The 26,749-nt window shown below is 43.5% G+C and overlaps 1 protein-coding gene across 1 annotated transcript in view; it reads right to left on the bottom strand.

Moving 5' to 3' along the window:
• Window positions 1-26,749, bottom strand: part of LOC127582347 (receptor-type tyrosine-protein phosphatase delta-like) — a 439,637-nt gene that overhangs the window by 6,726 nt on the left and 406,162 nt on the right. The window contains exons 28-32 of the mRNA XM_052037503.1: window positions 26,443-26,728; window positions 21,740-21,918; window positions 18,207-18,333; window positions 11,294-11,419; window positions 1,452-1,606 (exon numbers count right to left, since the gene is read on the bottom strand). Of these exons, the coding sequence (XP_051893463.1) occupies window positions 1,452-1,606; window positions 11,294-11,419; window positions 18,207-18,333; window positions 21,740-21,918; window positions 26,443-26,728 (873 nt within the window). The remainder of the gene's footprint in view (window positions 1-1,451; window positions 1,607-11,293; window positions 11,420-18,206; window positions 18,334-21,739; window positions 21,919-26,442; window positions 26,729-26,749) is intronic.

Genomic DNA, 26,749 nt, shown 5'->3' on the forward strand with positions numbered 1-26,749 from the left:
GTTCTGGGGGCAGCCCGCAAGTGTCACACCTCTTCCGGCACCAATGTAGTATGCCCACAACTTCCTAACCTGTACGTCTTTGGAATGTGGGAGGAAACCGGAGCACCCGGAGGAAACCCACACAGACACGGAGAGAACATACAAATTCCTTACAGACAGTGGCTGGTATTGAACCCGGGTCGCTGACTCCTGAATCCAATAACCAAGCTGCAGTGTCCAATCACAAAGCTCTAATTGGCAAACCACTAACACCAACCACCAATCCAACCACTAAGCCCCAGAGTCACCAAGCACCACGGTCCAATCAATAAACAATAGTGTTGAATGAGAAAACTCCAGAACCCAAATGCCAATATCTATTGGTCAACTCCTGCATCAAATCAGGAAAGACCAGAAGCTATACACCAAAATTCATATCATTAACCTCCAGAATACAATCACCAGGTCTAGAATCTAATCACCATGTTCAAAACCAGCAACCAATTTCTATAATTCAATCACAAAACAGAAAAATCCAACCCACGCTCCAGTGTCCATGACCTATCCTCATGTTGCTGAATCCAATCACAAAGCTCCATTGACAACACCGAGCTTTAGAGTGACATCAGGCGGCTCTGGAAGCTGCTCTCCAAATTCCAGTCACCAAAAATCAAGCTCCAGAGTTCATTCACCACCTCCAGAACCCAATGGCCAAACTTCCCATCCAACCATATTCGAGTCCAATCACAAAACTTTCACCAAATGCAAGACCACTCCAGCCCAGAAGTCATCCACCGGACTACCTTGTCCAATCCCCCAACTTCACTTAAGCTCCAGAATCCAATCAATGGGCTTCAGAGACTATTGGGTTCTATTGCTTGTGCCCATGAATTTGGTGAAAGGTTTCATCAGCTTGCAGGTTTGATTTTGGAGCTTAGAGACTAGTGTTGGAAGGCTTGTTTCTGCAATTTGGTGACTTAACTGGAATTCAATCATCGAGCACCACAGTCCAATCACTAGACTCCAGAAGCCAACCACCAGATTCCCATGTCTAATTGGCAAACTACAGTTCAGTCACGAAACTCCAGATTCCCATCATCATGGCCCTGAAACTAATTATCAAACTCCAATGTCCATTAATCAAGTTCCAGAATCTAATCAGCAAGCTCGCATATCTAATCACCTTACTTCTGCAACCTATCACCAGCCTCTAGAGTTGAATTACCAAGCTCCAGAGTCCAATCAATTAATCTCAAAATCCAATTATTGTATTTCAATTGCTTGCCAACTGTCATACCTGTCTGCACTTCAAATGACTTCCTGGAATCGTTTATATGTCCCTAAGTAGTAGCTGCAATTATTAAGTGAGCCATCTTAACACTTACCTAACTATTTCAGCAATCTTCGAAAGCCTTTACTTAGGCCAGATGTAAAGCATGTTTCTTCTTCAAGTACCACCACCTCCAACTCACCTGCAGTGAACTGAGATGGGACCATCTTGGCCAAACTGTTCCTTGGTTTTATGCACTTGCCCAATAAAGTCGATGAAGCCCTCGCCGGATTTTGGCACTCCTTGTTCTGGCCAGTCTGTAAACTGGAACTGCCGGACAGTCCGTGACTGGCCATCCTATGAAAGAAAAGGGACTGAGTTAGACACTAGACTGTGATCAGCAACAACCTGTATATCGAGCCAATGTCGGTGCTAATTAATAGCCCATGGTCCAAATAGCCTTCCTAACAATGCAGCAGTCAATGATCAGACCACTTCATTTAACTCTTTCCAACACATCATTATTTAATTTTTTTTAACAAAACTTCCACTGTACAATTATATGATTCTGTTGCCTTGGTTTGGTCTCTTTGGGTTTAGATATGTATGAGTTTCAAATCCAGCTTTTACAAATAAAGATCCCTCTAAGTTGAACTGTAATAATTTCAACTAACGTCTCCAGAACAGAACTACCTCTGACTGGACGCTGGATTGGAAGTAAATGGAAAACGTTATTGGTTTAGTGTGTTAGCTGAGAAACCATAGAGCAAGCTCTTGGAAGTGGACCTAGTTGTCAGTCTGGATTATGAGTCTCTTATTTACCGTGAAGTTTGAACCCATGATCTTCTGACTCAAAGACAAGAGTGTTACTGCTAGTCCAAGGCTAATGCTATCCACTCAGATCTCATCATTCTGACCCTTCCTTGTACCTTTTCATATGCTTCCACTTCAAACGTAAGGTAAATCCATCTTAAATGTCACGATTCATTCCGCTTCATTGGCCACTTGTGCTGAAGTATTCTGGCCCAGAAATAGATTTCACACACTTTTGGTGCACGAAAATGTGCTGTGTTTGGTGCTGGTGCACACCCAGATCTGGGTAAAATCACTTGAACATGGGCAAATATCCTTTAAAACACACAGATTCACACACTGCACTGGCACCTACGTGGTTTCCAGAGGCAGGCAGATTCTGCCATGCTGATTGCTGGGAAGGTGGGAAAACCTTAAGGAACATCCTCGTGATGACCAGAGACAAGGCTGCCACGTGGGTGAGAGAAAACTCAGTGGAGTAGAGGAGTAACACACCAATCCCCAGTATAAGTGGCTATCCGCCGACACAATCCATTGTCCTGATTGAGTGCGGTGCCACAAGGGGCTCCACACCACTGAGATCTACAGATTGATAAGTCTGGGAGACATCATCACATCTTTCACTCAGGTGCATGGCATAGAACTATGGAAACCATTGAGAGAGCACACAGTGATGTTTCTGTATCTACACTGAGTCCGGGAGATGTGTGTTAAACATCAATGTCGACTGGAGACCCTTTAATTCATGTCTCTTTGCGGGATTTGCTCTGTGTTTTTAGTGACTGATAAATGAAGGTCAAAGGTTGCACCTTTTATGCACCATGTCAGTTTAGTAATTCAGAAATGGTCCCTGTGCTCATGACGACATCAACAGGTACATGACTGATGCCAGGCAAATGTCTGCTGTGTGAAGGTGAATTGCACATGGAGGTGCTCAGGCCGATTTCTGGATGTACACAAGTTCATCCAGGAGTCACTGTCAGTGTAACCTCTCTGACGTAAAACAACTGATGTGAGAAGTAACTTCGTGGCTATGCAAAAAACAAAATGCTGGAGGAACTGAGTGGGTCTCAGCCGGAAATGTCGACGGTCCATTTCCCTCCACAGGTGCTACCTGACCCACTGAGTTCCTTCAGCACCTTGTTTATTTTTGCTCCAGATTCCAGCATCTGCAGTCTCTTCAGTCTCAACTTCTTAGCTGTGCCTCTCACAGAATCAGAGTCATACAGCATGGAAACAGGCCCTTCAGCCACTGAATCTGTGACGGCCATCAAACATTTACACTCATCCTGCACTAATCTCATTTTATTCTGCCCACTTTCCACTCATTGACCTAAAGGAATTCCAGGACAGGACAAGGAATGGAGAATCAGAATCAAAATCAGAATCAGGATCAGAATCAGGTCTATTATCACTGACTTGTATAATATGAGATTTGTCATTTTGCAGCAGCAGTACAATTCAAAGATAAAAATTACCATAAATTACAAAATAAATAGTGCAACAAAAAAAGGAATAACGAGGAAGTGTTCTTGGGTTCAAGGACCATTCAGAAATCTGATGGTGGAGGGGAAGAAGCCATTCCTGAAACATTGAGTGTGGGTCTTCAGGCTCCTGTACCTCCTCCCCGATGGTAGTAATGAGAAGAGGGCATGTCCCGGGTGGTGAGGGTCCTTAGTGATGGATGCCGCCTTCTTGAGGCACCGCCTCTCGAAGATGTCCTTGATGGTGGGGAGTGTTGTGCCCGTGATGGAGTTGGCTGAGTCTACAACCCTCTGCAGCCTCTTTTGATCCTCTGCATTGGAGCCTCCATACCAGGCAGTGATGCAACCAGTCAGAAGGCTCTCGACCGTACATCTGTAGCAATTTGCAAGAGTCTTTGGTGACGTACCAAATCTCCTCAGACTTCTAATAGCGTGCTTTCTTTGTGATTGCATCAATATGTTGGGCCCAGGATAGATCTTCTGAGATGTTGACGCCCAGGAACTTGAAGCTGCTCACCCTTTCCATCGCTGACTTCTCAATGAGGACTGGTGTGTGTTCTCCCGATTTTCCCTTCCTGAAGTCCACAATCAATTCCTTGGTCTTGCTGACGTTGAGTGCAAGGTTGTTGTTGAGACACCACTCAACCAGCCGATGTATCTCACTCCTGTACGCCTCCTTGTTGCCATCTGAGAGTCTACCAACAATAGGGGTGCCATTGGCGAATTTATAGATGGTGTCTGAGCTGTGCTTAGCCACTCAGTCATGACTGTAGAGAGAGTAGAACAGTGGGCTAAGCACGCATCCTTGAGGTGCGCCTGTGTTGATTGTCAGCGAGGAGGAGATGTTACTACCGATCCGCACTGACTGTGGTCTCCTGATAAGGAAGTCGAGGATCCAGTTGCAGAGGGAGGTACAGAGGCCCAGGTTTTGAAGTTTGTTGATTAGTACTGAGGGGATGATGGGGTTGAACGCCGAGCTGTAATCAACAGCAACCTGATGTACGTTTTGCTGTTGTCTCGGTGCTCCAAAGCAGAGTGGAGAGCCAGTGAGATTGCATCCGCTGTAGACTCGTTGCACCTTTGGAATTCTGTACCAAACTAGTGAATGGGAAAGGATTCATCAGAATTCCATACCATGCCCATGAAGGTATGATCCATTAAAATTCTCCCTTTAGATTGGTTAAAATGGATTGCGATTTCTTTGACACACTTTAACTTGCCATATAGTTGTGATCTAACCATGAGGGAACTCCTCTGCAGTGAAGGTTGGGGAAAACTCCTGGGTATGCCTCTTGCCGCAGGTGTTGTTGTAGGAGGGAACTGAGCTCAGGTTCAGCTTGTTGTAAACCACCATCAGGCCACAGCAGAAGCCTCTTGCAATGAGAGCCAGTGCAGTCTCTAATTCTGCTGATTTTGTTTATACTTTCACCTCAAGTAAATATCAGCCTTGTCTCTAAATTAGGTCAAGACCTCTTCTGGTACCTTGAGTACATTACCTCGGCTGACACTTCTCTATAGTACTGAGAGGGTGATGCACTGTTAAAAGTGCCATCCTTCAGGTGAGATGTTCTCTATCTGTCACTTAAGTGGACACTGAAGATCCCCCTACACTGCTTGAAGAAGAGCAACATTACCAAAATACTCTATATTGTCATGTATCTCATTAGTTTTAGGAGACTTTGCTCTGTGCTTGTCTGCTGTCTGGCCTACATTATATCACCAACAACACTTACAAGCTCTTCACTGTTGTATAGTCCTTCAGAATATCTTGAGGACATTGAAGTCATTTAACGTGTGCAGGTCCTTACCTTCTGATCTTCCAAAAAATTAAACATAAAGTTTATCGTCAGAAGCCAAGAAATTGGATCACTAAGCTCCCTTTTTTATATCATACATGATCCAATTTCAGTTTTACCCAGAGTAGACTGTCCTTGTTTCAGGGTATAAACCAACCTAATTCCATATCAAATTGAACTTTGGTCAATTTTATGATTTTTATTATGGGGACCCAACTGGGCATATCTGCAAAATGTATCCACCTGCTAATTCACTTCAAACAGGGGCAATCCAATTGAAAGGCAAGGGTTGCTCCAGTAAGTTCATTGTGCCAGCCACATTTAACACTGTCCTCAAAGTAAACCACACAAACCCCAGTGTATGAGATTGGATACAGGAATGCACTATTTGGGTCCTGATTTGAATCTTTAATTCAAAACCCTTGCATTATATCTCCAGAATTTACCGATTATAACAAAATATCATCATTGATGAGCTCCTGATTGTACTCTGATACATTCTGGCCTAATGCCACCTTACTAAATCTCTGTTGAGGGATGGAACAAGCAACTAATTTAGCAGACATACTTTGACCACAATAAAGGAAATAGCATTTAAACACATCAATGTGATGTACTCAAAAACAATCCACAGCATTGCTCACTCTTCGTTTTAATGGGCTAATCAATTTGATTTTGAAATGGTCGAGTAAGTACATGAAAATGATAATTTCTCAATCCCTTTATCTGAAGCTATTTGGGCTCCTCTTTTCACTTTATTTTATGAACATGCTTTTTGTAATCGAGTGATTTCAGTAAATCAAAATGCTAGTTTATCTCTTCAGAGCTGCTTGGGGCAATTTGCAGTATTGTTGATAATTTTGAGCTCAGTGTAATAATCCCAGCTCTCAGCTGTAGTTAAGTGGATGGTTAGCGCTGAATTCATATCATATACTTTCTCCTATTGCTGACTTCCACCTCTTTGTGGATGTTTGGACCTTTGCATGATACTGTCATCATAAGGGCTGGCCATCTACTGACCTTCGCTGGTGTTGATGCACAGCAAGATCCCACTGAAACTAGTAAATAACTAACCAGTTAACCCACTGGTCGATCTGAATGCACATCATGGGATATTCAACTATGGTAGGCTAACACAATCCACCCTTGAAGCTAACAAATGTACTCCTTGCAGCCTGGATCACTGCATAAGGATCAGTGGATAACTAAGCAATTTCTTTCATCATTGACCAAATGACCAGGAGTTCCAAGATTCCTCCTGCTAGCCGTGCTAACTCATCCAGAGACCTGGGGTTGATCTTGCATCTTTTCTAGCTTGTATAATTCTACTCCACACTGCAGAGGGGCTTATACCAATTTAGGAACAAAGATACTGTTTCTGGCAGTGACTGTTACATTGCAGCTTCTTATCTCCCTCTGTAACTCACAGCACTCCTCCTCCACAATACAACAGCCGGAGCTACAAACACCAGAGAAGCAACACACAAGATACGGGAGGAACTCAGCAGGTCAGGCAGCATCGAAATGTACAGTCGACCTTTCGGGTCAAAACCCTTCATCTGTATGGAGAGGTAAGAAGGGAGGGGGCAGAGCAAGTGATAGGTGGATCCCTGTGAGGAGGAGTGACAGGCAGATGGAGGAGGGGAGGGTGGAAATAGTGACAGGAGCTGGGAGGTGACAGGTGGAGGCGACAAAGGGCTGAAGATGATGGAATCTGATCGGAGAGGAAGGTGGGCCATAGAGTCAAGCGAGGGAGAGTATGAGTCAGCTTGTGAATAGCACAATGCTGTGGTGCTTTGAAACAACCCCAATTAATCTGAAATAATTGTTGATGCACAGCAAGATCCCACTGAATCTAGTAAATAACTAACGAGTTAACCCTATTTCTGTTGCTGCAGGTTGAGAAAAAAATGTTGCCTGTTACTCCACAAAGAAAACGGAGGGATTTTTAAGGGCCTGAACAAACATCAGTTGAATATAGTGCTTCTGAAAGTGCACTTGCTCGGTGTTGACTACGTTCTTAAGTCCTGAACTGGGCTCAGACCCATACCCATATTGATTCTCCCTGGTAACAGTGCTCCCATAAAGTGAGCTGATGTAATGATAAATAGACAGGATCGAAAACTCAATAATCCAGATAATGTTCACCCTATTTTTAAGAATGAAATAATCAGAACAAGTAACATTTATGATATTTTTATAGTAAGATGTCTGAATAAACATTCAAGTGAGGAATAACAATTTACTCCATCTGGTCCGAATTACTTTTGATGTTAGTAGCTGCCTTTTGAAAATAAATGATTTGCCACTGAAATAGCAGTGAGGAGAAAACCTTGTCTCTGCGGCTACCTCCATAAAACATCACCTCGTCGATTAACGACTACGTAAAACCCAATTAAATCTGTCCCACCCACTAACCTTTGTAAAAACAAATGTAGGTCCATGCCCAGTGGAATCATCTAACCCCAAAACCTTACGCATTTAATATGTCAAGACCCAGCTTATTTCAGATCTTGGGTTAACAGCTTTAAAACACCCTATTTGAATCAAGACTTTGGTTTAATACCCACATTAAGTAACCATCTAAGTTCACATTTGTGAAGTCCAGTCTTTGTATAAAATGAACCACTTTAGTGAATAGTTTCATGCTTAAGGTGTCTCTCTGAGAGTAATTAGTTTATAATTTTGGCTCACATTAACATCAGTGAGATAGGTCAAACATGAGTCTCTGCATTCAACTGCAGTTATTTTAAGTATTGATTCTGAGCTATTGTTGTTTTAATGTATGCTATATTGATGGAAAATAAATTGCTTCTATGTATACAATGCCAAGTCACAGCGAAACTCGAAAGATTTCACTACACAATGAATTACTTTCGGAGTACAGTATCTCTTTTTGTGGGCAATCATAGCAACTGTTTTGCACTGACAATGACCTACAAGCAGCGATGGAATGAATCACAACAAAGGAGATAATGAGGGAGAAATGCTCTCTCTGCATTCAATCCCTGTGAACTCTGCAAATTAGTGCAAAAGTCAATGAATTATTAATGAAATCACAAATTTTGGGACCACTGATTTGCAATTTGTTTCTGTTTTACTTGAAAGGCCAATAATGGAAAGTATAATCTTGCTCAGGTCAGACACTTGGATAATGACAATACTTTGAAGATCATCTGTGCCTGGTTTTATCACTTATGTCAGTTTTCGAAGATTTTATTTTTGGTTTGATAGACACAGCTGGACTGATAAGTCAATCTATTACTGGTCTGGAATCATTGAGATAATAAATCAACTGATCTGAGACATGACATAATGAAAATATACACAATATCTTTGTTTATGGATTTACGTAATTGTGGTGAATGTCAACGTGAAACTAGATCTTTTAGAAGATGTGATCTGATCATTTGCTTGACAGAGCGAACAGCACAAGGAAGCTTCTGAAATAATACACAGTACATTTATAATCTGTATTAATACCACGGCTGCTCACAGTTCTCTTGCATCCGTTGGAAGGAGCAAGGCCAAAGTCCAGTCACAAGAAGCTTTGTGGTGTGAGGAAGAGCTAATGGTCAGCATGTACCACAATGTGAAATCACACTCTGCTGTGTTTCCAAGAAACTTAAAGATACAGAAACCTTTATCTCTGTCAATCTTTCCTTCCCCCTTCTCCAATCTACAGACATAGAAACCCAAATGTGGTGCTATCAAGTTACCACATATCTACCTGAGTGAGAGAGGAGGTTGGTTAGAATGTAGATGGTGGACTGTCACTCCAGCAAGATTTATTAAATGAAAGTGAATGAGTGTATTGGCAGAAGGTTGAGCCGTCAGGGTAAATACTGTGCAGAAATCAGTATAAATAATGGGGAACACTCGTGCTCTCTTTTGGCTACCTTTATGTCTCTTGTTCAGGCATAAAACCTATTGCCCCCATCACTATAGCTGTAAACAATACTTTCCCTGCATTCTTTGACACAACATAAAGATCATTACCTGATAAGAAAAAGCTTCCTATTTAAAGTCCCAATTCAAATTGAATGATAAAAATTTCTTGCACCATTTTCTCTCTTTACTTACAGCATAGAAGCAGAATATTCAAACAGATCTACGCAGGTAATTATGCTTCAGGTGACCCTCCTGCCACCTTCATTAAATCTTCTTTTCTCCCTTAGGAATATATCTTCCTTTTAAATACAGCTCTGTTTCCAGATTCCAACCACCCCTGAATCTTTACTGGCTATTTAAATTGCTCAATAAAAATCATTGGAAGATTTCATTCTTTACTCAATAAAAATCATTGGAAGATTTCATTCTTTTAGCACAAGGTATAGCCTTGAACTCTCCGCAACAGTTCTTGCTGCTGTCAACGTTCCTCTGCACACCCTGCTCTTCTCCGAGGCCATATTCTCTGAATTCAATACTTGCTGCACCGTCGCCAACTTTAGCGCATTCATTTCTGGGCCTCAGGATTTTCTTAATCTTTCCCTTTTTCTACAATCCAAGCTCTTTAAAAATCAAATTTCAATGTCACTAATAACCACTTCTCTCTTAATGTTGTCCCTACACTGCTGCCTATTCCCTGGCGATGACTTCCCCTTTAAGAGTTGAAGAAATTGTGCTTCTGGGGCCGTGTGTGGACCAGTGTTCAAAGAATAAGGTAACCATTTGCCCCTCTTCCATCAGGGCAGACCTGATCCACTCCTGGACAACCAATGAGCACGGGTGTTCTTCTGCGACTGGTCAGTAGAAGTGATATTTCATCAAAGGGCAGTATGATGGAGAGCTGAGGCTAAAAAACAGCCACTTTAATGGATGACAGCTATTTTTATCCTGACGGCTGCTAAAAGTCCTTAATCAATATGCAAATGAGATTCTTAAAACACAGAAACTGTCATTTGCCAGGTGTGGTGGAGACACATTTCTCCTCCACTATTCAGAGTGACTGGTCTGAGAAATCTCTCCAAGTAAATTCAGCCCACGCTGTCACATACCTGAGGCAAAAAGTGAATGTATTTGCGGACCTTGCTCCTCAAGACTATCTCACAAAGATTATTTCTAAATAACTGAACTGATTACCGTGAATTTATATTATTTCTTTTGCAAGGTTCCTGCCACAAGGAGGCTGAAAGTTCTGTTCATAATACCTGTGTCTTCAAACAGAAATATTTTCAACTAAGTTGATTAAAACGTGCCAGATCTTGACAAGATGGATGTGGGCAGGGTGTTTCCCAATGCAGGAAAATCTAAAACTAAGGGTCACTATTTAAAACTATAAAAATCACCCTTTTAAGACAGAAGTGAGGCATTTTTTTCTACACAAGGTAGTGAGTCTTTAGAACTCTCTTCCTCAAAGGGTGATGGAAGCAGAATCTTTGTACATTCTTAAGACAGAAGTAGATGGATACTTGACAAACAAGAGGGTGGAATATTACAGCAGATACACAGGAATGCAGATTTGAGGTTATAAGCGGATCAGCCATGATCTTATTAAATGGTAGAGTAGGCAAGGAGGGGCAACCAGACTTCTGATAGAGAAGACTGTCAAATCTGACTATATTGTCAAAATGGGGCTTTGACCTACCTCTCCTGACTCAGGGGTGGGAGTTCAAATGCCAAGAGTGGCATTCTGACATTTCTAACCTCGGGATGCATCAGTGGTTGTAGTCTTACAACTTGCATTGCCAGTCATTGCAATGTTGTTAGGTAGAATGAGCTCCTGACCTAGAAGTACTCAAGTCTGACACAAGCTGAAATGGTGCATTACATCTTTCAGCACTGCTGTTGACCTCTTACCTTCAAGATCGATCTGGACTAAACACCCCCATTGTGCATTCCCCAAACTACTGATACATACTTTAATATCCAGTAACCATTCCATGACTTAACTCTTCATGGAACTCAATCCCTCAAACCAACAGTGAAAAGACGAAGATTTAGATACTTGCCCTTGCGTCTGTGACTTTGAACTCACGAAGGATGTACTGCGGCATGTTGTACTCTGCCATCGGATCCACGACAAAGTACTGATACCTGGCGGATCGTTCAGCTGGCCAGTACTGGTGACACTTCTCCTGTTAAATAAACAATACACCCTCACATCAGGGATGAGCACCTGGACTTTTCAGTAGCTTTTTAAACATTTTTTTTCCCAGAAGTAGTTTCTTTTGCATAGCAAACTATTATGGGTGGTACAGCTCCAGCGACCTGGGTTCAATTCTGACTTCAGTCGCTCTGTGTGTGTGGAGTTTGCATGTTTTCCCTGTGACCGTGTGGGTTTCCCCCCGGGCGCTCCAGTTTCCTCCCACATCCCAAGGAGGTGCAGATTGATAGGTTAATTGGCTATCGCTCCTAGAATGTAGATGAGTGGTAGAATCTGGGGGGAGTTGACGGCAATATGGGGAAAATAAATTGGTTTAGGGTAGGATTAGGGTAAAAATAGGTGCTTGATGGTTGGTGCAGACACAGTGGGCCAAACAGCCAGTTTCTGTGCTGTATCTCTCTGTGTTGGTGACTGATAACAGGGTGGGTATCTGACAGTCAGCACTCGGTCCCTGCTTGGGATAGAGCTGTTGTTGGCAAGGGTGGTATTTATTACCCAATCCAAATTGTCCTTGAGAAGCTGGTAACGAATTGACCTCAGTCCTTTCTCAATGCCTTCAAACTGCTGGTAGGTAGGGAGTCCAAGAAGATGAAGGCGGATATACTCCAAATCAGGATGGGGTGTGAGTTGGAGGGGAATTGGTTGAGAGGGTGTGACTTGGAGGGGAATTGGTTGAGGGGGTGTGATTTGGAGGGGAATTGGTTGAGGGGGTGTGAGTTGGAGGGGAATTGGTTGGGGGGTGTGAGTTGGAGGGGAATTGGTTGAGGGGGTGTGAGTTGGAGGGGAATTGGTTGAGGGGGTGTGAGTTGGAGGGGAATTGGTTGAGGGGGTGTGAGTTGGAGGGGAATTGGTTGAGGGGGTGTGAGTTGGAGGGGAATTGGTTGAGGGGGTGTGAGTTGGAGGGGAATTGGTTGAGGGGGTGTGAGTTGGAGGGGAATTGGTTGAGAGGGTGTGAGTTGGAGGGGAATTGGTTGAGAGGGTGTTCTCTTTCATCTGGTCTCCTTGTCCTTCAAGATAATAGAGGTCATGGATTCGGAAGCAAACTTGCCAAATTGACCAAAGCACACAGTTTAAATCTGAGCATTTAGCCCAGTATAAAACATAGTTTGTGTGAAAGGGCTTTCCTCAGGGGTCACTGGGACACAAGGTAGAAATGACTTTTGGAAAGTCTGACTATTACAAAACACCTTCTGACTGGAGGACTGGAGGACTAATGAGTGAAGGACAACGGTGGGCATATTAAAATGGACCTTTTAAACTTGGGTTTTTTTTAGATGGTCCTGATTATGCAGTAAGAAGGTCTGAGGTGAAACTCAACCATCACTGATGGGACAATTTCAGATGTTGAAGTCAGACCATCACACAGCATCCAGGTTGAATTCCAGACTCTGCTGAGTTAAGATGATCTCAGTCAGGTCGGCACCACAATTATCTCCACTGCCCTGAGTCAGAAAGCAGAAAATCAGGCAAGGTTCCTGATCCAGCCACTGCTATTGGAATCATGTTATTATCATTCAGGACAGGAGTACAGTTAGCAACAGGTGCACCCAATGGTAAAACAGTTTGTCTTCATTTAAAGTCTATGACTACACACGATGGAATCGTTGTAAGGATTTCACTAGCATGCATGAAGAGTCAACGATTGTGAGAGGTGAAGAGAATTGAACAACTTTTCCTAGAAAGAAGTAAGACAATGTTGGTTCTGATTATATTATGCAACAGAAAACAGCCCACATCTGATCATCAGCCTCCTAATCAAACACACAATCACCTTTTTGCCCCCCCTGTATCTGATTACCATTCCCTACACACACTTCCTCACAAGACAGCTCTTATTAAGGGCTTATTATCTCTGTAAGCAACCTCCTGAACCTTTTGATAAAAGATCTAAAACTCATTGTCAAAAAGATATGTAGATAGAAAGAAACGTTGAGAGATATCTAGATATAGATAAGTGGACAGACAGTTGTAGGAATAGACCGAGATAATAGTTGTAAATAAACAAGACATATAGTGATAGATAGATGTGGGTAAGTAGAGGTAGTGTTGCAGATAAGGATACAGATAAAAGGAAATCAGAACTAAGTTCTAAAAATACAGAGAAACATAAGGGGTCACTAATACAGATAATCAGCTCCTGGGAAAAAATGATAAGAGAGCTGCATGGATTCTAATTATATAATTTCCCCTTGTTGTGACCCAGACATTCTGGTAGAAGCTAATTATTTGAAAGCTTCCTGTAGATAAAAATTATGCAAAAATAAACTGGGAGGTCACCTGGCCTTACTTCTCAGTGAAATCCCATTAGACACTGACATCCTGGAGTCTGGATGCTTGTTTTTGGAAACACACTCAATAAGCTGATCAGTTAGCTGTCCCCAGACTTCCTATTTAACAAATTTAGCTTTCTAATTGATATCCTCAAACTGTCTGGATGGCTTACTCCGAAAATGTGTGATGAATTTGACTGCCTGGAAATTCAATTGCATAAGGCTGCTCTTTTTTTCTCAAGATTATGCAATTGAAATTGATTTTCTGCAGTGAAACACGATAACTACCACTTCCAGGTTGTTTCACATTGCTTGGAAAACTCAGCTGGGCATTTCCAGTCATCAGTCACCCATACAAGCCATGTGACAGTGGTGTGGGGGCAGAGGCAACATCATTCCATGTGCAAAGCTCCTTTGCATCACCTCGTGCTGTGAGTCCATGTTATAGGGCAACACGGTCCTCACTGTGCGGCAAAGTGTAATGGACTCTCTTGCAATCCCAGGCTGCCCATCGTCCACCGAAACCAGTTCTCCGACAGCTCTCCCTCTCTGGCAACACTCTCCAGTTCTGTGAAACAAGGTCTCCACGGCTTTGTATACCAACTCCCACCTCCCAACTGCTGACTTCCTTAACTATCTCCTTGATCACCAAAACACTGTGGTCCTCCTCACTCACGCTCCTGAACCCCCTCCACAGATGCAGAGCTCTAATGGCTAACCACCCTCCCCAATGCCCTTACTAACTAGCCACAGCCCAATCAGTCCAATGGTCTCATGGACAGAGAGATACTTAGACCTACTGAGTCACCTAGGAGTGAAACAGGCCCTTCGCCCACCACATCAAGACCGACCTTTTTGCCAATCTTCATAAATGCCCATTTGTCCACATTAGGACCATATCCTTCTTTGCTTTGCCCACGTAAGTGACTGTCTAAATGGCTTTTAATTGTATCTGGTTCCACCATCTCCACTAGCAGCATGTTCCAAATATCAACCACTCTCTGTATAAAAACGTATCCCTCAGATCATTAGAATTTGGAGGCAGACGAATTTCAGGACCCTGATGATAGCACTCCCAAACAGCAGGAGGGGACACATCAGGGTCCTGAGGGTTAAGCACCTCATTCCTGTTCCTACCATATCCTCACCCACCTTGAAGCTTGTGCAGTCTCGGTAATGTCAAAGATTGTGCTCAAAGGAGAGCCACACTTTTCAGAGCTGACTGACTTAGTTGTCAAGACTAATCCCATGACTGACAGCTTCCAGTGCGTGCGAGGAAGATTTAAACAAAGATCTGAAAATATATGTGGTGATGTGGGTAGAGCCAGACTCTGGGGACGTGTCTACGAGCATAAGTTCTCCACTGATCTGACAAAACATCACCAGCGTCAGCAGCAGCAGGTGCTCACCATGAGGCGGTGCTCACAAAGGATGCCAGCAAATACCAAGGAGGAAAATGAAAGCTGACAGCTTAAAACCTGCAGCTGAAGAAAAATCTCAGAGAGGTAAAAAGTCTGGCAATAAGTGGCCAGGTTCTGACATTTAGATATGTAGGTTCAAATCTTCAGAGATGCAACATTAGACTCAAAGATTGTGCAATCATTGTGGCTATGACACTATAATTAGTAAATGCTCCAGTGGTTATACTGTGAGGTGGGAGAGGGTTATGTGAAGAGCATTAACATGCTGCTCCTGCAGAGTTTCATTCAAGGAAAGGTAAATCTAAACTCTTTAAGACTCCTTTCCCAAACTGGGAGGTACAATGGCTCAGGGCTTAAAGCTGTTGGATGTGTAATTGTTTAGGCCTGGATTGTTGACCTGGAGACTTTAATTCAAATCCCAGCAAGTCTTCTAATGTAATTAATGAAATAAATTCTGGAACTGAGAAGCTGGGATCAGTGATGGGGACCACAAAACTGCTGGGTTATTGTTAAAAAAAAAATCTGGTTTGTGAGCCACGTGAGCCTTCCCTAAATTCCTTAGGGAAGGAAACCTGTCTGGTCTATACATGATTCCAGACCAATGTATTTGAGTCGGAGCTATTCCTGCAATGGCCTAGCAAGCTATGCAATGTAAGGGCAACAAATGATGGGTATTAAATGCTCACATAGCCACCAACCTCCACATTATATAAGTACAAAAAAGTCTATGATGCCAAATTTCCACCTGTACCTGATTTTCTCCCCTCCTCTCCTAAAAGCACATAATTACTCCTGAGCTAAGCTGCCTATACCTTGTTCAAGTGGACAACCTTGAGCACTCGGCTAGTGAAATGTAGATGAATTTTGCACGGGATGTCGCTCTGAAAATTGAGCAGAGTTTGGTGGTAGGAAGCAGAGGGTAGTAGTGGATGGGTGTTTTCCCGACTGGCAGTCTGTAACAAGTGACGTACTGCAGGGATCGGTGCTGGGCCCTTTGTTGTTGCTGGATGAGCATGTGGGTGACCTGATTGGTGAGTCTGCTGACAACGTAAAGAGTGGTGGAGCCGTAGATAGTGAAGAAGATTGTCTAAGGATCCAGTGGGTGCATGGATCAGTTGGAAAGTTGGCAGATGGAATTTAATCCAGAGAGTGTGAGGTAATTCACCTTGGAAATTCAAATTCTGGTCAGAGAGACGGCAGGTACTTTAGAAACTTTGGTGCACAGAGAGACCTTGGGGTGCAAGTGCAAGGCTCTCTGAAAGTGGCGACACAGGTGGATAGGGTAGTAAAAAAAAGGCATTTGGTATGCTTGCCTTTATAGGCTGAGGCATTGAATATGAAGAGCTGAGGCATCATATTGCAGCCATTGAAAAAAATGGTTAGACAGCACTTGGAGTATTGTGTACAGTTCTCCTCGCCACACTACAGGAAAGATGTGGTGGCAACAGAGAAAGTACAGAAGAGAATCACCAGGATGTTGCCTGAAATGGGGGGCTGTAGTTATAAGGAGAGATTTGATAGGCTGGGTTTATTCTTACTCGAACATAGGAAGCTGAGGGGCGATTTCATAAAAGTCCACAGCTCCCTGAAAGTGGCTACGCAGGCTGATAGGGTGACAAAGAAGGTGTATGGCATGCTTGCCTTTATTAGTTGAGGCACTGAGTTCAAGAGCCAGGAAGTTATGCTGCAGCTTTATAAAACTCTAGTTAGGCCTCATCTGGAGTATTGCATTCAGTTCTGGTCGCCCCATTACAGGAAGGATGTCGAGGCTTTGGAGACGGTGCAGAAGAGGTTTACCAGGATGCTGCCTGGATTAGAGGGCATGTGATATAAGGAGAGGTTGGACAAACTTGGGTTGTTTTCTCTGGAGTGGTGGAAGCTGAGGGGAGACTTGATACAGGTTTATAAGATTATGAGAGGCATAGGGAGTAGACAGTCGTTTATCTTCTTCCCAGGGTTGAAATGTCTAATACCAGAGGGCATGCATTTAAGGTGAGAGGGGGCAAGTTCAGAAGAAATGTGCGGGGCAAGTTTTTTTTACACAGAGAGTCCTGGATGCGTGGAATGCACTGCCTGGGGTGGTGGTGGAGGCAGATATGATAGAGGCGTTCAAGAGGCTCTTAGATAGGCTCATGGATGTGCAGGAAATGGAGGGATATGGACATTGAGTAGGCAGGAGGGTTTAGTTCAGTTGGGCATTTGATTACTGATTTAATTAGTTGCCACAACATTGTGGGCTGAAGGGCCTGTTCCTGTGCTGTACTGTTCTATGTTTATAAAATTATGAGGGACATAGATAGCATGGATGAAGTCTTTTTCCTAGAGCAGGGGAGTTTAGAACTAGAGAGTCCAGGATTAAGGTGAGAGGGGAGAAACTTAAAGGAGATCTGAGGGATAAGTTTTTCCACGCAGAAGGTAGTGAATATCCGGAACGAGCTGCCAGAGGAGGTGGTGGAGGCAGATACAGTTACAACATTTAAAAGGCATTTGGACAGATACTTGGATAGGAAAGGCGCAGAGGCATATGGGCCTAATGTAGGCAAATGGGATTAGTGTAGATAGGCATCACGGTTGGCATGGATGAGATGGGCCGAAGGATCCTGTTTTTGTGCTGTCTGATTCTATGATTGCCAATCAAACCTGAACCTTCCTGCTCTACATGGCTCAGTACCACACTGGTTGTCTACTTATCCGGACACATTGGCTGTATTTGCGTATTACTTCGATTGTGGAGGGGCCGCAGGAAATCCTCAATGACTTCTCTTTCCTCTGGCCTGATCCATTTCCCTGGATTCACATGCCACGGGAACAGAACGAATATGCTTATTCCTGGCCCCACTAAATGTGAAGGGAAAACCTTCAATCTCCTTTCCACCTTTCTCTGGAAAAGCCCTCAGTCTTGACTGACCTGGTGTTACTGCAAACATGTTGGGGCCGGGTTCACAGTGATGTTGCAGGCTGGGTCTCCAACACCCTGTTTCTTTAACCAGAGGGCTAATCATTCATTCCAGCTCAGAATACTCAACAGGACATCACAGACTCTGATCTCACTTTCAGCAACACTTACACGGCCCATTTCTCGCAGTTTGGTAAGCATGACAACAATGGTGGAGTTGTTCTCCCATAACATTCTCCAGAAGTCCTCTGTAGTCTCTGCTAAAGGACCCTGCGTGGCAATGTATGCTTTCTGTTGCCTGTCAGAAAAGAATTTGTTGGTTAGTCAGAGAATCAAAACATTTCTCTCAATTGCAAGTGGAGCAGCCAGGGGATATTTAAGTGTTGGCAAAGGTCTACAATACATGATTCACACGGGAAGATTGAATGGGCATGACCTGTGAATGGAGATTAATGGATGGGATAAAGTTCACAACAGCATGGACACATTCCATGGAAAGATATTAAATTAGTGGAGTCAATGGTACAGTAGAGTACACATGGTCTGCAGAAGGAGATTAAACGAGAGGGCAGATTCAACAATGGGGTCCAGTAAACAATCTGCAGAAATAGAAGAAAATGCCAGTGATTATGTCCACAATAGTACAGAGTCCAGGTAATCTGTGAGAGGAGATTAAACAGCGGAATCTATGATATACTAGAATTTATAGAGTCTGTGGAAGGAGATGACTTGATGGACCAATTATTTAATGCAATCTCACAATCAAAGCCCTAGCTACCCAGAGAGGATCAGACCAGTCTAATCTGCAATAGTCTGAAACATCTTTCCTTTGAAGGCCAGTAGTCAGAGCATCAGATTGCCTGTCGCCATCTGTGCAGAGAGTTAATGCATTGGATGTATTCCTTCCTTACAGCTGCTGCTGCTCTTTTTTGCGTATGTCAAACTCTTGCTTATTTAAGAGTTCCAGGGTCTGTAGGTTTTATTTCGCTTTATATTTTGGTTATCTGGTGGTTGACAGTGAAACGTTTATTTCTCTGGCGCATGGTTGTTCAGGGCTGACCGTGCATTGGAAAAGGGTTGGAATCAGCTACTGGCGACGCACGGAAAGATCTTGTGGTCACTCTACAGTCACACGAGAGTGGTGCTTCATGTGTTAGTGGGGAGGAGGAGTGGGCGCACTGTGTGAGTGCCCACAAGCTGCCAGAACACACAACACTTCTACTTAATATGACGGTACCACTTCTTCCACTGTTGATACTTAGTTAGCATCCAATTTAAAGGACAGGTGGCTAACTGCTAAACAGTGAAATAATTGCTAATTGGTTTGACCTGAATATGGCTGCTTGTGTAATCATATTGATTTGCTCTGCTCTCTCTGTTCCCAAGGAAGTGTTTGTATATGGAAAGGACTAATCCTTTGCTTCCTCCTGGTTTTTGTGAATCAGTCAGTCCTGCTGCCTGTGAGCCATGTGCTGTTTCCCAACTGGCAAGGATCCCATTGGAACTGCAGATGATCCAGCAGAAACTGCACATCCTGCAATGGTTCACCACCTTGGGTGTGTAGTCCTAGTCCCTGTCCTGCACTGTCCAACTCACTTCGAGGTACGCCTGGAGCCTGAGCTATTCACTGACGACTTGTTGCTGCCCTCTTCTTTTGACTGAGACCCTGAAGCCCATATTGTTGTGGCCCAGCCCTAGTTAGAACACCTTGGCTGCACCCAACACAATTAAGCTGAACTGCAATGTAACATCCCAGCTGCGTTTCCTCACAGGCAGAGCACCTGGTTGTCTGAAAGGAGAAGTGGTAAGTGATGGTGAGGAGTTCAGGATAGGAGGTCCATGCTTATGGTGAGGAGTACAGGCTTATATTGTTGGCAGCTTTCAAGCCAGAAAAGAACATGGAATACAAGCTAAATGGGGAGTAAGAACAATAAATATCCATGAATGGATAACCATCATTGTTAATTGATTCGGTAGTGTAGCAGGGCAGGCACGGTAGTGTAGCAGTTAGCGTAACGCTATTACAGCGCCAGCGACCTGGGTTCAATTCCGGCCGCTGTCTATAAGGAGTTTGTATGTTCTCTCCGTGTCTGCATGGGTTTCCTCCGGGTGCTCCAGTTTCCTCCCACATTCCAAAAACATACAGGTTAGGAAGTTGTGGGCATGCTACGTTGGTGCTGGAAGCGTGGCGACACTTGCGGGCTGCCGCCGGAACACTCTACGCGAAAGATGCATTTCACTGTGTGTTTTGATGTACATGCGACTAATAAAGAGATCTTATCTTATGATTCAGTCTTGCCGCAGGCCGTGACCCCCGGCAATGACCTTTCCAATAATGGTCAGCACCATCCACCCCCATGGAGTTAGATTTATGTGCCCGTCTCCCTTAGGTCACTGTCTTTGTTTGTGTGTCACTTTGTTCAGGGAGAGAACTGTGTACTCTATGGGATCTGCACACCCATTCCGGGGGATATCAAATTTAGCCCTCACAGAGTTCAGGTTTCCAAGGAATAAAGGACTGAAATTAGATTTCAATACTTCATCAATCATCCTGCCATTTGATTTTTTAATCCTTAATAACTCAATAGTATGCTGCTAGACTGAAGAGACTAGCCAAGGAAAAAGTCAAATGTGAGGGATGTGAGTGCCAGATTCTGGCAAATTTTCTTTAACATTCATCGTTACAAGTTTCACAGCAATATCAGTTTCACAAGCTACCGTCTGGGCCCAATAACCCAAAGCTATTGGTGAACTGTAAAACATTCTAAAGAGACTGCAATTACAATTTGAAAATCTACTTGTCTAATATCCAGCCTCATCCTGAACCACAAAGTATCTTTAACTTACCATCCGTTTCCTCAAAGAAATTGATTTAGTTATTGGATCCCTTACTACAAATAGATCTGTTCAAAATAAAAGCCTGCTGGGCAACCATACGGTGTAGGACATTGTGAACACTGCTATCTATGCAATAGCACTGAACATTGGTGGTATCTGATCAGTGGAAGGCGAAAGGTTCAATGGTCCTCAGGCTTCGGAACGGTCCTCTGTAGATAGAGAGGAGGTTGAGAATCAGCGAGCCACAGTCAGGCTATTCTCAGGAACGCTCAGTAACTGAACGAGGAAATTCAGCAACAGTTGACGTCTGCCTGCTTCCTGTGTGAGGAAGGCTATAGTGAGCAAGGGGCAGAAGGCTCAGTAGAGGAATGCGGATGTGAGCAGACGTCAGCTGTGGTCACCACTGGCTTGTGATACCTAGCAGAATCGAACAGCACTTAGGTGAGGAATCACACTGCTATAAACCTTCACAGTATTACACCTCTGCACAAGCTTATGCAGACACTAGAATGAAAGAAGACATGAAAACTGCTTCACTGATGGGTTAATTAAAAATGTATCTTTGTGGGTAAGTAATCCAGTAACAACTTTAGTTTATGAAGTTTTAACTAAATGGCCTTTAGGTCTTGCACCTGTAACTGAAATTTTATTTGCAAGATGACTGCTGTTCATAGAGTATAATGGGTAACGTAAGTGCCTCATCCAATCTATTAGTGAGTGTGAAACAGTTTAGAATTTAAAACATAATCTCCTATTGCTATAACCATGCACTTAACAGTGTAACAGATGGTCCCTAATACTGCTCCTAAAATTTACAATATTAATGGCGATCAGTCCGTAATGGAGCTGACTGCTTGGGTACCTACCTGTATCCATCGATAAAGCTAGCATTGATGTAGTCGGAGCCCTCCACCCCGCGGATTGGCTGCAGACACACTCTTGTCGTCTCGTACGGCATAATGTTGACAAGGCGGTTCTTGAACTTATTACATGGAAGATTGGCACTTATGAATCGGGACGTGTGAGCTTTGGAATTGGCCAGACGCTGAGAAGAAAGGGCAGAAGGAGAATGAAGGTATTTGCAGGCACTGAGTGAGGCACTTGTCCCTGTAATTCATTGCAGAGGCCAAAGATATGTCCAACTTGGCCTTGAAAATATTCAGAGATTCAGCATTCACTGCTTGCTTGGTTCATCAGCTTTGATAAAGAACCTGAAATATTAACTCTGCCTTTCTCTCTCCACAGATGCCTGTCCGACCTGCTGAGTATTGTCAGTGTTTAGTTCTGATTTCCTGCTGTGTTTTTTTTGGCTTTTCAATATGTCAAGGTGATCTGAATAGATGATCTGAATAAAACTCTGCGACTGAAAAGTGGACATTCTCACGGAAAATACTGTTTATGTGGGGATCTGAGTCCTTTAAGCAAGGTGGTCTACAGGAAATGCAAAACATTGAAGCAACCCATTGAAGTGATTGGATCGAGGGTTCATTCATTGATGTGTTGTACCTTGAGCAGATGGACCTGCACAGCGGGAAGTGAGGGGAATGTAGGCTACACCTGAGCGCTTCTGGCTGGCTATTTGCATACTGTGTGGTGTTGGGGATTGTGGCATTGAGAGGGTTCACTTCATTTGCTTTGGTGAATGTTATATTGAAAGCTCCTTCGGAAGCTCCTTTCCCAATAGGAAGTCCCTCATAAGTCACCAATGCCTGCCTCCTCCACTCAGTTGGGACATCCTGAGCAGGACTGTCCCCGTTGCCGCCTTCTTCATCCTGCTGCTCTGCCACTGGCCCTCAGGCTCTCTTTGCTATTAAGGACTTAAGAACAGCTTCTACCCCACTGTGATAAGACTATTGAACGGTTCCCTTATACAATGAGATAGACTCTGACCTCACGATCTACCATGTTGTGACCTTGCACCTTATTGCACTGCACTTTCTCTGTAGCTGTGACACTTTACTCTGTACTGTTATTGTTTTTACCTGTACTACATCAATGCACTCTGTACTACCTCAATGTAACTGCACTGTGTAATGAATTGACCTGTACAATCGGTGTGCAAGTCAAGTTTTTCACTGTACTCGGTACAAGTGACAATAATAAACCAATACCAATACCCTGGCTCCAGCTGCTGTCTATGGCTTGCTAAATTGTGTAGCAATGCAGCCAGCGACAATGAAGTCTCTGCAATCACTTGACGTGTACCACAGGGCAGCCGGACTGATGAAGGCAACAAAATTTGATCGTGAGGAATCCTGTGGGACTTTTCACCACTATCCTGGTGCTAGTACAGTTATTCTTGAACCTACTATCAGATGGTGAGCTGGTTGGTAAGCACACTGATGTGAAACCCCAGGGAAGCAGAGGGTAGCTCCTGTCCCCTGAACCTCTGGGCTGAAAATGCCTGCCAGTGCAGTCTACCTCAGGATGAAGGGGGATATGTGCTTCCCAGAAACATGTGACTCACCATTCTTCTCATTGACTACAACCACCTACATCTTGAGAGAGTGGAGACTGTTTTATGTAGAGGTCTGAGTTATAAATGGGAGCTCTTAGGAGCTTGGTGTACTCCTGGCTGCTTCCTTTTAGGTATCCGGCTGGCAAATCTGAGTGCCTGCATTGTCAACCTGTGAGTACAGTGCTGGAGTGACCTCTCTGATGCAGTGGCGAGTAGCAAGCTGCAAGCCAAGGCTGAGATGCGCTGTGGCCGATTGGAAAGATCCTGCCCCAAGGAAGTTAAGGGTCAACATGACCTCAACCTCCATGGATAGAGCAGTTCTGGCACGAGAGCGCAGCCAGGAGTCTTCCTGCAAAAATGCGGCTTACCTCAGAGATGGCAACCTTGGAAGACCTGAGCCGATGAACACATTGCTCATCAGACAGGTCCAGGTGAGCTCTTATGAAGGAGACTCTTTTGTTGATGGGCACTTCTCTGCCTCCTGTCCTTCAGTCCCCAACCAACCAATGATAGCCACAATTACCAGTAATGGAGTGCTGCCGATAGTGACACTGCTGAGGCACACACAGAAGGAGCACACGGACAGCTAAATGTCAAAGAAAGCACTCTCTGTTAGTTGTAGCACTCTGAGGACTTTAGAAGGTGTGCCAGCAACCTCCTGAAGGTGCCCAAAGTCTGCAGGGTGTCTCTCTAAATCGCAAAAGTAGCAGCAAACTAATGTGGTATGCTCCTTGTTCTACTGAAGCTGATGATGAATCTACTGATGAAGAGTCTCATATGGAGCTTTCTGTTCCATGGGCCAAAATGGATATAACATGAATAATGAGGTCATTAGGTGCCCAATTAATGCTGGGAAAACATCAGGTGTCTGGTTCAGTTCTGTGCCCAGTATGATTTCACTGCAAAATGATCTCCAAAGCAACCTAACCTGGGTGAAATCAAAACTGGACCACATTGCACACAAAAGCAGGTGCGACGTGATACAATTTCTAATCTATTAACTCCCCAACCAGAGGATGAATTCAGTAACGATGAAATTTCATTTACCTTAAAAAAAGATAAGGTATAAAGAAGACAGGTAACTTGCTACATCTTGGACAACACTTTAAGTTGTAAATTCTTAAATCACTGCGGGATTCAGCACTGCCAATCATCAGAGTTTAACCTTCTATCCAAGAGAATGAGGAGAGATTAAAATCACAATCTCAGGTAATCCTTCTCATTTCCTCTTTTGGCCTGATGTATCGTTCTAAAGAGAACAAACCTACATCTATATTGATCAAAATACAAGTAAATTTTTGGGCTATGAAATGCTCATGTTTGAGATATTTTGATCCAAAATGAAGATCAATAATCTCTGTATGAATGTATAAATTCGGAAAAGAAAGATGCCACTCAGCTCTGAGCTTCTTCCACCACCTAATAAGATTGTGGCTGATCTGATTGTGACTTTCACTCTGTATTCCTACCGACCTCAGGGATCTCTTACCCCCTTGCTTATCAAGAATCTATTTACCCCTTCCTTAAGAATCTTCGAAGTTTCTGCTGCCTCCACCCTTTGAAATTCTAAAGATTCATGATCCTCTGAGAGAAAAAAAAGGTCACCTCATCTCTGCCTTATTTTTAAACAGTGACATCACTTTTCTAAACTCCAGCAGATATAAATCTAGCCTGTCCAACCTTTCCTTATAAAGCAAACCATTCATTCCAGTCTTGGTCCGGTAAACCTTCTCTGAACTGCTTCCAATGTGTTAACATCCTTAAACAAGGAGACCAGAACGATACACAGTACTCCAGCGTTGAGTTACGTATATCTCCAAGGTTGAGCTCCGAAACATTAAATTTTATTATATTATTAAAAAGAAAGCTTCAAATTACAAAAGTTTGTCTCCATTTCCCTCTTTGTGATATCATTATCAAATATCAGTGGCTCGGTCTAAGCTGATCATCTTGTTCCCATAGTCAGAGATTTCTATAAAACTTCAATAGTCACTTGTCCAGGTGTGCCCCTCTGTCCCAGTGTGTCAGTTTGGGATTGTCCTACTTCCTCTACACCTTCATTGTACGCTAGCAGGAAAATACGTAACAGTTACATGCTCCACCTCACACTCCCCTTTGTCTGACACATTACATTCCACCACTTCCATCCACCTTTCACCTGTGGTTTCTTCAATCCCTGCCACTGGATTTCCCTTCTAAACTCATTGAGTTCTGTTATCTATCACATTGGTTTCAAAAGCCAACCTCGAAATCTCAACCATACCTCCAGCTCCCCTATACTGCCCAATACATGCCTGGTGCTTAGTTCCCTCTTTCTTGCAAGGTCATTTGACTTTGTGTGGAATGTACTATTAGTTTCTACATTTATACATATTCTTTTAAAGGTTGCCATGGGGTTACATAGGACATAACTGTGGGAATGTGACTCTTTTTGGATACAGCTCCTGAAAAGTACTCAAGACAGCAAATTAGTCAGACACTGTGCCTCAAATTACCCATTTCACAACACCCACATTGACACTTATCTCACCCTGATATTCCCCACATAGTGCATCCTTAAGTGTACTTTAAGTCTACATGTCTAAGTTTTATTTTAAACCCAAATGCAATTTGCTGTTATTAAACAAAAAATGAATTTGAAAGGTATATTTTGAGGGATATTGAGAAGGGAGTGCTGCAGATGAGAACACTAGTCACCTCTGGTACCTGCCCAGAATGAGGAGGCAAGAGTACCTATGGCCTGCAGGAATCCTACATGAGCTCGGTATGAATTGCCTGAACAAAATTCCCACTACGTCCCAAAGCCACAAAAATTTTCCCTAACATGAAATTATTAACTTTACTCAGAGTGGCCAAAGCTTGTCCACAGCTGTGACCTGTTGTGTCACAGATGTTGCCCTGGTACAGTAGCAAGGTGCTTGCCTGAGCTCTAACATCATGGGAACCACAGAGGATAAGTCCTCAGGGAGGGCAAGGGCAGAGGAGATTGGATAGAAATATACATATGAAATGGAAAATTTTCCGCACTGAATCCTCTGTTATCAAGGTAATAAGTATTTATATGCCATTTCCTCCAGCCAGTTTCAGAATCAACGAGGAAGGTTTTCTTACCTTGAACTCTAGTTCCATGCCTGTGACATGCTCCCCTGTCTCAACCTGTGCGAGTTTCTGGATGTAAGAGTACAAGTTCCTGGCCATCACCTCAGTGGTCCCACAAGCCACTGCTTCCAGCAGTGCATCATGAATAAAAATGTACTGGTCCTCCGTCTGCACCATGTAGTTCCGCTGTGATCTCATCAGTGTCACATGGCCATAGATGTCAACCGTTTTCTCATGTTTTATTCTCTCTAGCATGGCATCAATGACAATGAAACAGCCAGTCCGACCAACTCCAGCACTGAAAGATGAATTGATTTGG

The sequence above is a fragment of the Pristis pectinata genome, chromosome 24 (assembly GCF_009764475.1).
Source record: "Pristis pectinata isolate sPriPec2 chromosome 24, sPriPec2.1.pri, whole genome shotgun sequence".
Lineage (NCBI taxonomy): Eukaryota > Metazoa > Chordata > Chondrichthyes > Rhinopristiformes > Pristidae > Pristis > Pristis pectinata.